At 38.9% G+C, this 14,949-nt stretch overlaps 2 protein-coding genes across 7 annotated transcripts in view; one reads left to right on the top strand and one right to left on the bottom strand.

The window, feature by feature from the left end:
- The first annotated feature begins 3,337 nt into the window (after nt 1–3,337).
- On the top strand, nt 3,338–7,057 carry serpinh1b (serpin peptidase inhibitor, clade H (heat shock protein 47), member 1b). Of its 5 annotated transcripts, XM_007562783.2 has the most exons (8): nt 3,342–3,445; nt 3,836–3,867; nt 4,728–4,871; nt 5,007–5,199; nt 5,314–5,584; nt 5,671–5,769; nt 5,858–6,090; nt 6,177–7,057. In XM_007562783.2, the coding sequence occupies exons 3-8, from the start codon at nt 4,753–4,755 to the stop codon at nt 6,477–6,479; spliced, it is 1,218 nt and encodes a 405-aa protein (XP_007562845.1). In that variant the 5' UTR covers nt 3,342–3,445; nt 3,836–3,867; nt 4,728–4,752; the 3' UTR covers nt 6,480–7,057. The 5 variants fall into 5 exon arrangements, with proteins under 5 accessions (XP_007562843.1, XP_007562845.1, XP_016532263.1 ...); XM_007562781.2 differs by lacking the exon at nt 3,836–3,867 and having other exon boundaries at nt 3,338–3,445; XM_016676777.1 differs by having other exon boundaries at nt 3,836–4,871.
- Nucleotides 7,058–7,669: 612 nt separating this feature from the next.
- Nucleotides 7,670–14,949, bottom strand: part of gucy2f (guanylate cyclase 2F, retinal) — a 14,996-nt gene continuing 7,716 nt past the window's right edge. Inside the window, exons 11-20 of one of the 2 annotated variants that reach the window (XM_016676776.1) lie at nt 14,728–14,877; nt 13,481–13,629; nt 13,225–13,388; nt 12,950–13,142; nt 12,691–12,865; nt 11,575–11,673; nt 11,389–11,483; nt 11,214–11,299; nt 9,963–10,058; nt 9,509–9,599 (exon numbers count right to left, since the gene is read on the bottom strand). In XM_016676776.1, coding sequence (XP_016532262.1) covers nt 9,986–10,058; nt 11,214–11,299; nt 11,389–11,483; nt 11,575–11,673; nt 12,691–12,865; nt 12,950–13,142; nt 13,225–13,388; nt 13,481–13,629; nt 14,728–14,877 — 1,184 coding nt within the window. In that variant the 3' untranslated portion in view covers nt 9,509–9,599; nt 9,963–9,985. Of the gene's footprint in view, nt 9,600–9,962; nt 10,059–11,213; nt 11,300–11,388; nt 11,484–11,574; nt 11,674–12,690; nt 12,866–12,949; nt 13,143–13,224; nt 13,389–13,480; nt 13,630–14,727; nt 14,878–14,949 lie in introns of both variants that reach the window. The other variant, XM_007562785.2, reaches the window with a different exon arrangement.

The raw sequence follows: 14,949 nt of genomic DNA, 5'->3' as shown, positions 1-14,949 counted from the left end.
GCCAATCAATTTCTAGGTTGTAAAGTTATGTCTTAAACGGCCATGTTTTGGAAAAATAAGTTCATTTCTAACAGAAGTGAACTGTCACATCATGACAAGACTTACATGATGTGTTCTTGTGGATAAACCAAAATTACCCTCCTGCACAAGCCTGTAAACTGCTGCTAGTTTGACTCATGTTGTTGGAAGTGGAGCTCTAAAGCATAAGAACAACTCAAGCTAAATTAAAAACACGCTTTAGCATCACATGTTCAACTAAAATTTGACATGATTCTCCTCACAGTGGCATCATGTATGTAAACACTATAAAGTTCTTACTTCTTACTAACTGACTTCAATTTCACAGAGCTGAATGTTACACTGTGAACTGGTCCAGGAAATAATTGACGCTCTGAAGTCAGAAGGTTGTTACTGTGCTACACAGAACATGTTCTAGTTGTAAATATTTAAGCAAAAGCACTGGGCAGAGTTCATCATTGCCTGGTAGGAATCTAAAATTCACTTCTAGTTACTTAAAACTCACACACTCACTATGTTTTGTGTCAAGTGCATGCTGACTAAAATCTGGATTAAAAACCACTTGTATTGCGGTCATTTTTATCAATTCCAACACTTCAAATGGTTGCAGACTTAAAAATAAAATTTATAATTAATTAGTCACAGTTACAGAGTTTAGAATGAGTAGTAAATGTAAACCATGGGTTGCGTGGTGCACTTGCTCCTAATTTTAAGATGTTCTGCACTTTTTAAATACTCACCGAGGTTCCCTATTGTAGCTGTGTATAAAGTGGTTTCTCAAACACAAGCAGAATATAGACTCATGAAGCTGCTCATTCATGAAGTTTGTCCAGACATGCCACTTCAGAAGATTCGTCACCCTGCTGAGCTGAAATGCCTCTGTCCTGTTGATTCACGGTGCCTGTTTGGCCGGCTACGCTCCTCTTCCTAGACACAATGTTTTGCATTAGCTTAATGCAGACTCAACATCTTAGCAGATATACCATCATAATTTCTTTAAGCATGTAAAAAAAAATCATACAACTTTCATCACTTCTCTAAGAGAGCTCTGGATTGAGGTTTTGGTGAAATAAGTGTACTGAATATGGCTCGTACACAGGAAGTCATAGACTAACACATGGAAAAGAGAAGAAGGAAGGAAAGAGTCTACGAAGCCTTTCTGTAACTCCTGATTGTTTTTAACCACCACATCCTTCTTGTCCTCCACAGGAAGTTCAAACACAATGAACAAGCTTAAAGGAGGCCTGAATTAAAACCTCACAGCTTCCCTCACATTACCTTGTGAAGTTTTAGAAATACATTTATGTTCCTAAATATGTCTGTGTTTCTCAGTGCCACATCAAAACCAGCGTTTAGAAGGAAAACTCCTGATCCTTGCAATGAGGATAGAGCAATGACGCCCAGATGTTGCATGAGCTCCTCTCTCCTCAAACAGCATTTCTTCCTTGGAGTTATGTAAGAAGTAGCTCCTCCCTACTCCTGAAAAACGTGCAGGACACGTGCCTGATTTTTCCAACCATCAATAAACTTCTGCCTCTGAAAAAAAAGTACCCATTTGCAAAGAGAAATGATACATACATAATATAAACTATGCATATCAGAGTTTTGAAATTTATGGATCACAGTACATCTAGAAACATTGTTACCCTCCCACAGACACATATATGTGAATCATTCATTCACATGACAGCGGCTATGGTGACCCAGAGAATGACCTCCACCATAAGGATGTTTTGCTAAAACATTTCCAAACATTTCTTTTGGAAAATTCTACTAATACAGAACGATTTTCCTTAAAACCTAAACGTCTCAAAGACTTTAACTTCTGAGTTCAAGTCTTCCTTTTAAGTCATATTTTTCTAGTGTTAATACATTTCAACTATAACATGTACATTTTCTTTTCTTGCTATGTGTGTTTGTTTCTCACAACACACTCCACACCACCCAAAAAAAAAAAAAAAATGCAGTCCACTAAGAAGTTGAATTTGTTGTTGACCCAGGTGTTTCCTTCACTCTGAAAGCTGAGGAATTTTGGTGTAAACTGTGACCCTTTTTCAGCCACATTCCCCACAGAGGTGGGGGTGCTGTATCTGTTTATATTAAGGGAGGTGATTAATTTAAGTGGGGCTCATTTGTTAAATAGCCTAGCCATGCCAAGGACTGCAAGATCTTTTGTTGGTGTCAGCATCTTGTGAAAAAAAAAAATCAATGCTGGCTGTTTTTATTTATTTTTTATTTTTTATTTTTTTAGCTTGTCTCTGGGACGATTTTCGTCCCCTAACTTTTGCAGAATCTTCTGGAAACCTCCGCAGACACATCAGTATGAGAGAAAGAGAGAGAGAGAGAGAGAGAGAGAGAGAGAAAAACACTGACATCAACTGGCATGTCAAGACCATTTGCAAAAACTGTAAAAAAAATAAAAAAAGAAGACTATCCAGAGGACTGGCAAATTGGTGACGTTTCTTTGTGCATTAGATTGATATTTTAAGCCTTCTTTTATTTGAATGAAACACTGTGAAAAGATCCTTTGTCAAACTTTTGGTAGATATAAATACTGAGATAATACATCAAGTTAGAAGATGAAAACATATTTTGCATTAAAATCTTGTTGCATAAAATAAGAAATGGGGGTTCAGGTTTAGGACACGTCAGCCTGCTGCTCCATTTGCTCCCCCATCCTGCAGCTAGCAGCCGGGATGGAGAGACGTGGCAGTGTGGGGGTGGGGGCAGGACTAGAGGCCTTTGCAGCTTCCCAGAGGGGTATATGCAACTGAATGAAACTCTTGAAGTTCTAGAGATTTCCATTTGAAACCAGAGAGAAATAAATAGAAAAAACGCAACAAAATTCCAACTTTTTTCCCCCCGCTGATCTTGAAAACAATGTGCCAACTCAGAAATGTCCTATGTATGTCTATAAAGAGGCGTTGTTCAGGAATGATACTCGGTTCGCTTGAATTCGTATCACACATGTATACGTGTATAAAATAGGCTTTATTGTTTTAGGAGAAGATAATCAAATCTTTCTTTTATTTGCACAATTTCACCCAGTGATGAAATCAGGGTGAAATATTGAATCAGCACACTACATTAGGACTGACACAGATCAGCAGCTATTGCTGAACACAAATCAGATTTTTCTTCCTGTTTGTGTCTACAGATATCTTTTGAAATTTTTTTTAAAGCTGATCCCAGATCAGTGCAGGGGAGTTAACTTCAGCCCTTCCAGCTCTCTGGGTCCACCCTGTGATTTCAGTGGGGGGACGTCCCATTCCCAACTTCCTGAGCAAACATAGACATCCTTATTTGAATATCCCATTCCCATCTTCCAGAAAATTCTCTCTAAGGATATATAGAGCCGGGGAGAGTCGTGCCTTCATGCTACCCACCGGACGCACCCGATCGGAGAGACTCTGCGAATCTGTGCCAGGTGAGAATAAAAAGATATAAACATATTTGTTTCCAGGGAAGGAATATGGACAGTGAATCGACTCCTTTGTCTTCATGGGTTAACCTTACAGCAGTGGGTTTGTCTTACTTTTCAACTGTTTACTCTCTTTAAAACCTAATATTTTTATGCAATCTGTCCCAAAATAATGATGCACTCTTTTCATATTTAACCAGATTATGCACATGAAAGTGTTTCGATGAGATGGAGTTTAGAAAATGAGTATTTCTGCTTAAAAACAGAATCAAGCCTCAGATAAATTAAATGGAGTGAAAACGAAGCATGCATATCAACACAGTGTTTGTCTAAGAGCCTGAAAAAGTCCCACTTTTTACTCTGTGGAGATTACGTCCTCAACCTTTTGTCTTTCAGAATGAAAATCGCAGACATGAAAACATCTCAAGGTATCCATAAGTGAAGTTAATTCATGTTGTGCCATAAATGTGAGACCATAGAGATGCAGAAAACATCTCTCTGGAAAAAGAAACAGGATGCTGGTGCAGCTGGTTATTCAAACCTTCAGGCTATTTATCTGAGTGATGGAATGAGGAAGGCAGAGAAGGAAGCTCTGAGTCACAGACTTTGGGGACTGAAAAAGTAATTTATGGGTATTTAACTGACTGCATAGATTTGCAGCAGCTTGCATTAATTGCAGCTCATCCAGAAAAGTGTGAGGCATCATATTTCAGCCTTCGGTCAAAGAGAAACATGACTCTAAGGGGCCGTCGCTCTCAGCTGTACCCCTCATTGCTGCTGACGTGGCAACGATCATGCCTGCTTCTGGAAGCTTTCCAAAGCTTCTCTGTGGGCTGAACCAGCCCTGCTGCCACAGTTTCCTCCCTCGCTCCAAAGTACAAGTTTTTCACTGAAGCTTAATTGCTTCCTGCTCAACAGTTTTTGTGATATTCTTGCTATTGGAATACAAAATTTGACAGTAAAACTGCTGGACTAGTATTCGGGTCTTGTTAGATCAGGTAGGTTCCACAAGCCTTCCAACACATCGACTTTTGATTTTTTGTGTCGACTCCAGGGACATTTTACAGTTTTAGCAGATAGACTAACTTAGATCAGGTTTTTCTCTTGTTGGAACTGTAAGCAGAGCTACCTTATGAACCAAAGGTCCAGTTCAATCTGACTTTAATGCTCTGAAGAGTCCAAAAAATTGGTGAAATTGTGAAATTTAGCGTGATATCAAATGTTTTTTTCTATCTTACACTTGGTTACCTTTAACCCTCTTTCTTCTTGTTTCTTTTGTTGCTTGCAGTTTGTCACACTCGAAGTGAAACAGGATGTGGATGACCAGAGCTGTTGCTCTCTGTTTGCTGGCCTTCGTGGCCTCTGCAGAAGACAAGAAGCTGAGCAGCCATGCTAACACGCTGGCTGACAACAGTGCCAACTTGGCTTTCAGGTTAGTTATGATTCAAAATGAGGCCGCAAAACAAATTAGCAAAATTGCTGCTTAAATCATTTCCAGCATTTTGAAGCCTAAGTGCCATTTTCTTAGAAAATGCAATTAATGTGTTTTTCTGTTCTTTTAATCCAGTTTGTACCACAAGATGGCCCAGGATAAAAATACAGAGAACATTGTTGTTTCTCCTGTTGTTGTGGCATCCTCTCTGGGGCTGGTTGCTCTCGGTGGTAAGGCCTCCACTGCCTCCCAGGTGAAAACTGTCCTCAGTGCTGACAAACTCAAGGACGAGCACCTGCATGCAGGCCTGTCGGAGCTCCTCTCTGAGGTAAACAGTGCACAGAAGAGCAAATTTTAACTTCTCGTAGTCAAAATAAGGTTGTGTTTGAGGTCAGAGCCTCTAAACATTTGCACTAAGCGTTCACATTTCGCGTTTTACCAGGTGAGTGACCAAAAGACCCGAAACTCCACCTGGAAGATCAACAACCGCCTCTACGGCCCCAGCTCTGTCTCCTTCGCCGATGACTTTGTGAAGACCAGCAAGAAGCATTACAACTACGACCACTCAAAGATCAACTTCAGGGACAAGCGGAGCGCAGTGAACTCCATCAATGAGTGGGCAGCCAAGTCAACAGACGGCAAGCTGCCAGAGATCACCAAGGATGTGCAGAACCCAGACGGAGCCATGATTGTCAACGCCATGTTTTTCAAGCGTAAGCGCACACAGTGTTAGGGCGTGGCAGCACATCCCATCTAAACCCTTCCCAGGTGTGAAACTGATTTTCTTTTTAACCCACAGCTCACTGGGATGAGAGATTCCATGAAAAGATGGTTGACAACCGCGGGTTCCTGGTTACCCGCTCCTTCACTGTTGGAGTTTCCATGATGCATCGCACAGGTGAGCATTGCCATCTCTGCTTGTGATCTTGTTGCGTCTTCCCAGCTGTATCCTCACATCTGATAAGACTTCTGATGTCTCCTTCCAGGTCTCTATGACTTCTATGAGGACAAAGAGAACAATCTCTACATCCTGAACATGCCTCTGGGCAAAAAGCAGGCCTCCATGATCCTCATCATGCCGTACCACCTGGAGCCCCTGGAACGCCTGGAGAAACTGCTGACAAAGAAGCAGGTAGACACTTGGGTGAGCAAGATGGAAAACAGGGCCGTGGCAATTTCCCTCCCCAAGATCTCACTGGAAGTCAGTCACAACCTTCAGGTACATGTTTCAGTCAGTATTTGCATCAGAGAATTTTATAATAAGCGGTCAATAGAGTCTTAAGCAGTTGTCTTTTCTTCCTGTAGAAATATTTAGCTGAGTTGGGCCTCACTGAAGCGGTGGACAAATCCAAAGCAGACCTCTCGAACATCTCAGGGAAGAAGGACCTCTACCTCTCTAACGTCTTCCATGCTTCTGCCCTGGAGCTGGACGTGGATGGAAACCCTTACGACACAAGCATCTTCGGCACAGAAAAGCTGAGGAACCCTAAGCTCTTCTACGTAGACCACCCCTTCATCTTCCTGGTGAAAGACAACAAGACCAACTCCATCCTGTACATCGGCAGAGTGGTTAGACCCAAAGGGGATAAAATGCGTGATGAGCTATAATGATAAAGTTGTGAACCATGCTGGGTAGATTTAATACTTGTGAATTTCTGTCAGGAAACTGTATTCATGAGTGTGTGGATGTGTTTTTATTGGCGTGATTGTTACCTCAGGAGCACATTCCAATACACAATCTGTGGGCTGGATTTCTAAGTACACTAGTTTTTGACACTTTGAGCTTCGGAAGTCAAAACACACAATAATCAGCATCAGTTGGCTCAAATGGGGACATACTTATATTAAGTATGACAATTTTTATTTTTTAATTTCCAAACCTGTTTGGCCACTGATGGTATTACCACGTTCCCTGTGCTTTTTCTTGCATTATCTTTAATGTTTAAAGAAAAAAAAAAAGATCTTTGCACAAGTTTCAATTTGCAGCTCTCATTTATTTCTTTATTTTGCCACCACCTTGCACTGAAAGGTGGCAGTATGTGGTGCTGAATTCATTATCATTTTCCAGCAATACCCAGTCATCGTGTCATTGTAGATATTTCCACAAGAAGCTGTTGGAATAGTGTGACCATGTATTAATGTTTTTTTTTTTCTTTTTTTTTTCAATAAAACAAAAGCAAAAAAGATTTGGCGTGTCTGTTCTGCTTTTTGAATTCATTGAGCACCATTTCTTTTTTTTTTTTTTGAAGTGTAGTCACGGTGTGCATTCATGCTCCAAATGTGAGATAACAATCTTTCCAGTTGGCTAGAGGTCAAACATTCCTCTCTAGTCTGGAATGCAGAGATTTAACAATGATGGCTCTCTCTTCTTGCACCGCTAATCTACCATAGATACATAGACTTCTTTCTAACCACTCCTACCTTCAACAGCACCCTCAGTGGGAACTCTGTGGGAAAGTCCCTGATAGAGGAGAGACATGCATGCACTGCAAATAATAGAGTGGAGTGCAGGACTCTCATGGTGATTGGGTACATTTCTCACAGGGAGTTCAAACAAAGAAAAAAAAACGGGATTGTGGCAGTGGGACGAGTGTAATAACCCCGCAGATAAAGATATAACCCAAGTCTTACTTCTACATCACAGTAACACTTCGTCAGAGAAAAGTTTACTCCTTTAAAACAAATCGGCGCTTGAGCTTTACCATGATGAAGAAGCATTAGCAAACTTACAACTATAAATGCAACAGCACCTCCTTGTGGTGATAAATGGTAAAGACTATTCATTTATGTGGACAAAGTGATACAAATCAATGGTTTATTTGTATGGTAATTATTTACATGTAGATTTTTCTTCGTATTGCAGAGATCAGACATACAACATTCAGATAATTACACACTATACACATTTATCACAGACTTTGCTGTCATCTTTTTTTTTTAAATAAAGCACATTAAGCTCATCAGCCTACAAGGATTGTTGGAGTTTGAAAAAAAAAAATCCTTTTAAAGGTATTGTTGAATTTCTTTATGATGACATCTGCTGCAAGGTTAGGGCTTAGGCAAATCAACATATTTAAGAATGCTCTTCTTTTGTCCAAATTACTTTTTTCATCACTGATTTTTGTTTTTACTTTAAAATGATTTTATTTTATCAACAAAAGACATTGATAACATCCATCTAATCTCTTATGGAAACATGACACATTACATTGAATTGTATTTGTATGTTTTCCTGACATAAAGGAGAAACTTATTGAAACTTTAAATCCAAACCATTGTTTCAAAACACTTTAAATTAGTCATTTTCCAAATGCACGACTGATGCTAATTGAACAGGAGTGTTACTCTTAATAAAAGCATAAAAGTGATTTTATACAGAAGCAACAAATTCACTGCAACTACAGGCAGAATTTCCCAAGAACGATTATTAACTTCAGCAAATTTTTCACATTTGCTCCTTGAGAAGAATGAGGAGGTTTTTTCTAACCTTGCTTCAGTGGCACAATTGCTCTTGCTCAGGCCACTATTCTGAGGAGAAGCAACTCACCAATCAGTGTTACTGATTTGGTTTTAAAAAAATTAAAATTAAAATAAATTAACTGAGCAAAGTAATTTTGGGAAATTTATCTGAGAATAAACTCCTTAGGACCACTGATAATATCTATCAAGACTTTAAGAAAAGAAAACAAAAACTAAAAAGTTACTTCCTTGTCATTACAGAATCACATAACACTTAAACAATTAGGTAATTTTCTGAAAGTTAAAGTGCAGACATCAAGCCTTGCAATACCAGCTTTCTCTGGGAGATCATTGCTGAGCTTTGCAAAGCATTTGTCTTCTTAAGGGACCTCAAGATTTCAAAGTAAACACTATTTTATGAAAAAAAAAAAAATTATTTCATTTTTCTGTCAGTGCCTTCCAAAAGCTGACCTCATTTCTTTACTGTAATCTATAGTAAGTGTTGTTACTGTAAAAAGCTTGTTGGAGGGTGCAAATTCAATCTTGGTCCACTCCACTGCAAACAAATAAAATTAGCAAGGAGGATTTTTTTTTTATTTTTTTTTAAATAGTTGATTTTACACAATAGCAGCCGTCGCCTTCCAGCTTTGGATGGCTAACAACACATAATAATAATAATAATAATAATAATAATAATAATAATAATAATAATAATATAAACCGCTACATAACAGGCTCAACTCTGTACCTTGACTAAAAACAGCTTTCACTGAAACATTTCAGTTTGAAATAGGCGTTTGGGGCGTTCAGTCTTTGGATGGATGAACCTTCGGTTGCCCTGACGTAGTGGACCACGCAGTGGCCAGTGATTTCAGAGAGGATTGAACGAGTTCAACCTTCATTAAAGAGCGAGTACTTGTTGGCAGCAGGTAGGCAGCCAGGTGATGTGACCATTCTCATTACATTAGCACCGTCATGTTCTGCTGTGCTGGCTGAAGGGAGATTAGCCAGTCGATGAGCAATCCTCTTAAACAAGTCTGCATTAAGCCACATTGAGAGGCTGGGTGCTGCTTTCAGCCCTGCGCTTGCTCCTCCCGGCTTTTCTTCTCTTTCTTCATCTGGATGCCTCGGTCCTGTGCTCCTCTGTAGGTCCTTTGATTTATTTGCTCCTCTTCCTCTCACTGATTCAGATATTTTTTGTCCACTTGCCTATTGGCCTTGCGGAAATGAGTCTTGATCTCTTCTGTCACCATCTCTTGCCAGTTGTCCCTAGTTTAACAGAAAATGTAGAGTTGAAGCCTCTGTTGTACAATGCAACTTATTTTAGGAAACAGATTGGTGGGAAAATAAGACACATATAAAGTACTATTACAAACAACAAATGAAAGAAATGAAGGGGAAATCTGTCAGCCAACACAAAAGAGAATGAATGCAGTAAACAAGCCCTTCCCCCAATCCACTCAAGGAGAAGAGGAGGAAGGCGATCAGATCAAGAGATTAATGAGATTATCAATCAACAAGATTTGGAAATCAATAACAGGAAGTTGTGGGTGTGGAGACTCAGGATGCAATCATATTAAAGCAACAGTAAAACAACCACAGCACAACACCAGGCAGCATGCTGATCTATACCTCCTGCATTTGACCTGAGACCGTCAAGCCTTTTTCTCGGCTTTCTTTCTCCTGTACGCAGCTATTTCCTCAGGTTTCAGCCCATGATTGTCTTCCCTGTTGACAACAGCAGTTTGGACCAGTCCAAGGTTTATTGGAGACAGTTATGAAAATACAGTGCCTTGTAAACTCACCAATACCCCTAAATGTTTTGTTCACAACATGTCATATTACAACCATAAGCAGCTTCTTCAGGCCATTTGATATTATGCAATGCAATCATAATTTAGAAGTAAAATAATGCATTCATCCAATGTCAATGGGGCCATTAATTGAAAAAAAAAAAAAAAAAAAGTCAATCCAGAGATCCAAAGCTCAGGTGGAAGAATCTAGAGACAGGATAACTTCTTTTTAAGTCATAACCTCACAAATCTGGGTTTTAAAGAAGAGTGACAAGAAAAAAAAAAGCACATTTGAAGGAAGCTGTAAAAAATCTTGTTTACATTTATGCCATAAGCTACATGGCAGACAATTACATTTTTGGGCTATAATTTAAACATTACTTATTGTTCAAAACTATTACTGCACATCGCCACCAACATCATTCCTATGTTAGAGCATTGGGGGGGATGATTTTGTTCAGCAGAAAAATCATGAAGGAATCTTGCAAAATACTTGAGATTGAGGTGAAGATCCATCTTTTGGGGTAAGCAGGGAAATTAACCCGAAAATATAACCACGTCAACAATGGAATTATTCCGATAAAAGTGCATTTATATGTTTGAATGGGCCAGTCAAAGCTTGGACCGTAACCCAATTGAGAATTTTTGACTAGTCTTCGATTAGTTGGAGAATTGATGTTCTCCTACTAATCTGCAAAGAAGAAAGGGTAAATATTTTACTACCTATGTGTAAAGCAGAGGGAAACATACTGCAAAAGGCAACTGTAATTGTAGCAAAAACTGGTTCTACAAAGTATTGATTCTGCAGAGCTGCATACAAATGTACCCCATTTTTTTTCCAACATTTGTCAAAAATACATTTTTAAAAAAACTAAAACTAGTTATCATTTTCTTTCCAGTTCACTATCTTTGTTTCTCTTTATTTCAGTGCAACACACAACATCCCAATAAAAGGTTTTGCAGTTTCGGGTTGTAACATGACAAAGTGAGTGAGTTTACAGTGAAATGTTGCTGGCGTTGTTGTTCATATTATATGTTTCTCATTTTGATAAAGCAACGTAAAACAGTGCTGTAAGATAAGAACTCTTACCCTGGTCTTATTTCTGGTGGTTTTGGCAAAGGTTTTGCAAAGTTGGTTTTCCCGACAAGCCAGTATGTCTCCTCTATACCTTTACCCTGCAAGTAAGGAGCAAACAGTTATCTGATCAGGTCCATTGTAAAAGCAGTAGAAATAATTATTCTGTGACATTTTCCACGTTTGTTACCTTCAGCTCTGTCTTGCCTCTAACTTCTATTTTATATCCCTCATTAAGAGAACGCAGGATGTTCACAGTGCTACAATTTACATGGATTCTATAAGCTGAGAGGGGAAGAAGACATTAAAAGACTGAGGTAAATGGGACATACGACAGAGCAGCACAATGTTGAGTAAATGTGTACGGGATACTGACGCAGCCCGGTGGATTCCATACGAGAGGCAGTGTTGACGGTGTCTCCAAAAAGGCAGTAGCGAGGCATGGTCAGTCCTACAACCCCAGCAACACAGGGCCCTTGAGGAAAAAGAACAAATGGACAAAGTAAACCAGCAGAGAGAAGGAAGGATGTAGAAAAAAAACACTTCAATAACTCCTGTACAGTACAGTTAAAATAAACCCTTGAGCCTGTTTGAAACAGTGATTGAGCTAACCATTGTCTTTAAGGTCTTGGGATAACTGACAATGAGTGTTTTAAATCGCTCTGAAAGAAATTTGGTCCATTATTCTTCGCATCGCTATTTTAATTCAAATAAACTGGAGACTTTTCATGCATGAGCTGCTGCTTCAAAGTCCTGCCACCACATTTCAATCTATTGAAGTCTGGACTTTGAATATCTTCAACTTTATTTCAAATCAACAGCAAGATGCTTGGAACCTGGATACTCCTGGTTTTAAGTATGCCTTGCATTTGTTTTGTTGTTGTTTTGTTTTGTTTTGTTGGATGTTCCATAAAGAATGTTTTGGAATGGATAAAGCAGGTTAATATCAAGCTTCCCAAAGCCATACAGAAAGTGTATGCACTCCACCATACAGTAAATGCAGTCCAGCACTGTGTGGAGTAGAGGAAAGCCACTAGTTCAAGCTTCTACATTTATTTTTAAACTTGTTGGATAATCATTCCAACATGTACAAAAATCTTTTAAAATCAATCACTAAAAGTCCAAAATTAACATGAAATTAGTGCACATGATGATTTCATTGAAATGTCTGATGGCACTGTTATTAGACAACAAAAACTGGTTCAAACTTGAGTACTTCTTAATCAAGTCAAAACCAAACATCTTCCAGTGTTATGACGAATTCAGCAAAAGAATAAACACACAAGTCATGCTGAAATTATGAAACACTCATTTTTGATAAGTATTCTTAATCTCTTCGATTAAGCTAATGCCTGTATACAAATCCTGTTCAGAAATGCGATTGTTTTTTAATGTGAATTTTGTAGGACTCAAACTTCAGTTTCCCAAAGGAAAATACATATTATGTAATGTTTTCAGGGTCATTAGTCAGCGCTGCTTTCTTTAAGCCCACCTGAGTGAATTCCTATTCGTATCCTGACGGGCACGTCTGGCATGTGTCGCATGTGGAATGAGCCCACTGAGCTGAGGATGTTCAGAGACATGTTGGCGATCTCTGCGGCATGCTTGTTGCCATTCCTCTTAGGCAGACCCGATGCTACCATGTAGGCGTCCCCAATGGTCTCCACCTGATCAAATTCACAGATTAGCTAGTGTCATTCCATGTGAACTTCATGCAAGCGATGCGAACAAACTCAACATAATTCTCTGACCTTGTAAACATCATGGTTGCTGAGCACAGCATCAAACAGTGTGTAGAGGTCATTCAGAAGGTCAACCACTTCGATGGGGTCACTGAGCGAGGAGATGGTGGTGAAACCCACAATGTCACTGAAGTAGATTGTCACCTGGTCAAAGTACTCTGGCTCCACTGAGGCGCCCGTTTTAAGAGCCTCAGCAACAGAACTGGACAGAAGACATAGGGACACATTTAAAGGAAGTGTAGCAAACACTTACAGTGTGCGAGTGTGTCGCTTCGCTAACTCACGGTGGGAGCATCTCAGAAAGCAGCTTCTCCGTTCTCTGCTTTTCCACCTCCAGCTCCTCTGTTCTCTCTCTGATGAGATCCTCCAGATTAGAGCTGTACTGCTCCAGCATTCTCAGCATGGAGTCAATGATATTGGTCTTCTTGCCTTTGTTAATGATCTTGAACTGTTTCACATAGAAAATGAAATGTATTTAATGGGTTTGATGATGTTGAGAGATTAGATAACTGGAGCAAAGGATGGTATGCAAAAATTCACCCTGTCAAAGATCTCGTCAAAAGTTGGTCTGCGGTCAGGCTGTTCGCTCCAGCACTGCTTCATTAGCTGAATACATTCAAGTGGAGCCTGATCCGGTGCGACTGTGGGACGGCACATTGGTGGAGGTTTTTTTACTTTACGGATGATTTCTGGGCACAAAAAAAAAAAAAAAAGTAAACGGGACACATTTGTTGTATTTTGAACAGAGGCAATATTTTACTAAATCAGAGTGCTGCAACTTGACAGCCATTCAAATCAATTAGAAAACAGTGGAAAATATGATGCAACAAAATGCAAATGTTTTAATTTAGGTAAGTTCTACTAAAAACACCAACTGAATTCTATTCAACAGGTTTCAATCTTTTACCTTAAACGTTTTAAGTTTAAGCTCTGACTGTAAATATAAGCAAATTAAGGGGGGGCTATTTACTTGTAGTGGTTTTCCTGTCATCTATAGATCAGCACATATCTCCCTGTTTTGAATGGCATGCTGTCTTCTGTTTCCCCTTCTTAAAAAGCTTATATAAATGAGGTCCTATGTGAGATTACTAAGCAAAAGTTCACAAACACCGATTCATTTTTAAAAAGCAAAACATTTAATTAACATTCTTCATGTATTTCATATTGAATGGGTAGGCATTCATGCATACAGATGAGTTCATAAATTTAAACATAATGTGTGCAATGATTCTAAATTTATCAGTGTGAAAATATATCTGGAATAAAAAACATATATTTATCCAAGGTCTAGAACACGGTACCAGTAATTTTGCAGGGGACAGTTCCATATTCATTTTTGGTGTAGTTTTGCAACTAATATTTGCTAAAAACTGATTATTTACAATCATATTTTAAGGGAAATTACAAATGGTATGATGCTAAAGCTTCGGTTCTAGTTGGTAAATTATATCTAACACCCAACTCTCAAAAGTCAAAAGGTCAAAAACTGTTGTGCTTAAGTTTGAGATCTTGCTTCATGTACAGTTAGGCAGCTTTTTGCATATTTCCAGCTTTCTTCTCAAAAGACAAGCATTTTGTTAAAAAAAAATAAATTGTTAAATAGTTGGGAGGAACTAATGTGAAGATAAAATTTGTTGTGCAAACAGTTTAAATTATTCTTTTCAAATTCTTGTATTCAGTTAAGATGCATAGAACAACAACACAACCAAACTGATGCGCATAACAGTTACATGTGATACAAAATATGTATTTGAGTAATGGAGCAGACCGATGCTCTTTGGACAAACCTTCAGGGGGTAAATCCAGCATGCAGTACGGTGGCCCTCTCACTACCACCTCCTGAAGAATTATAGAAAAACTATAAATATCTCCTTTATAAGTTCCTTTACGGAAATTTGTATGGTCTCTCAGGAACTCAGGGGCTGTCCAGAATAGCTCTGAGAAAAAAGAAAGAAAGAGAAACACTCATATGTCATTGCAGTTATATATCAAATAAAATATATTTTATT

Source organism: Poecilia formosa, unplaced genomic scaffold (assembly GCF_000485575.1).
Source record: "Poecilia formosa unplaced genomic scaffold, Poecilia_formosa-5.1.2 Scaffold141, whole genome shotgun sequence".
Lineage (NCBI taxonomy): Eukaryota > Metazoa > Chordata > Actinopteri > Cyprinodontiformes > Poeciliidae > Poecilia > Poecilia formosa.
This window is presented reverse-complemented; position numbering and strand designations above follow the sequence as displayed.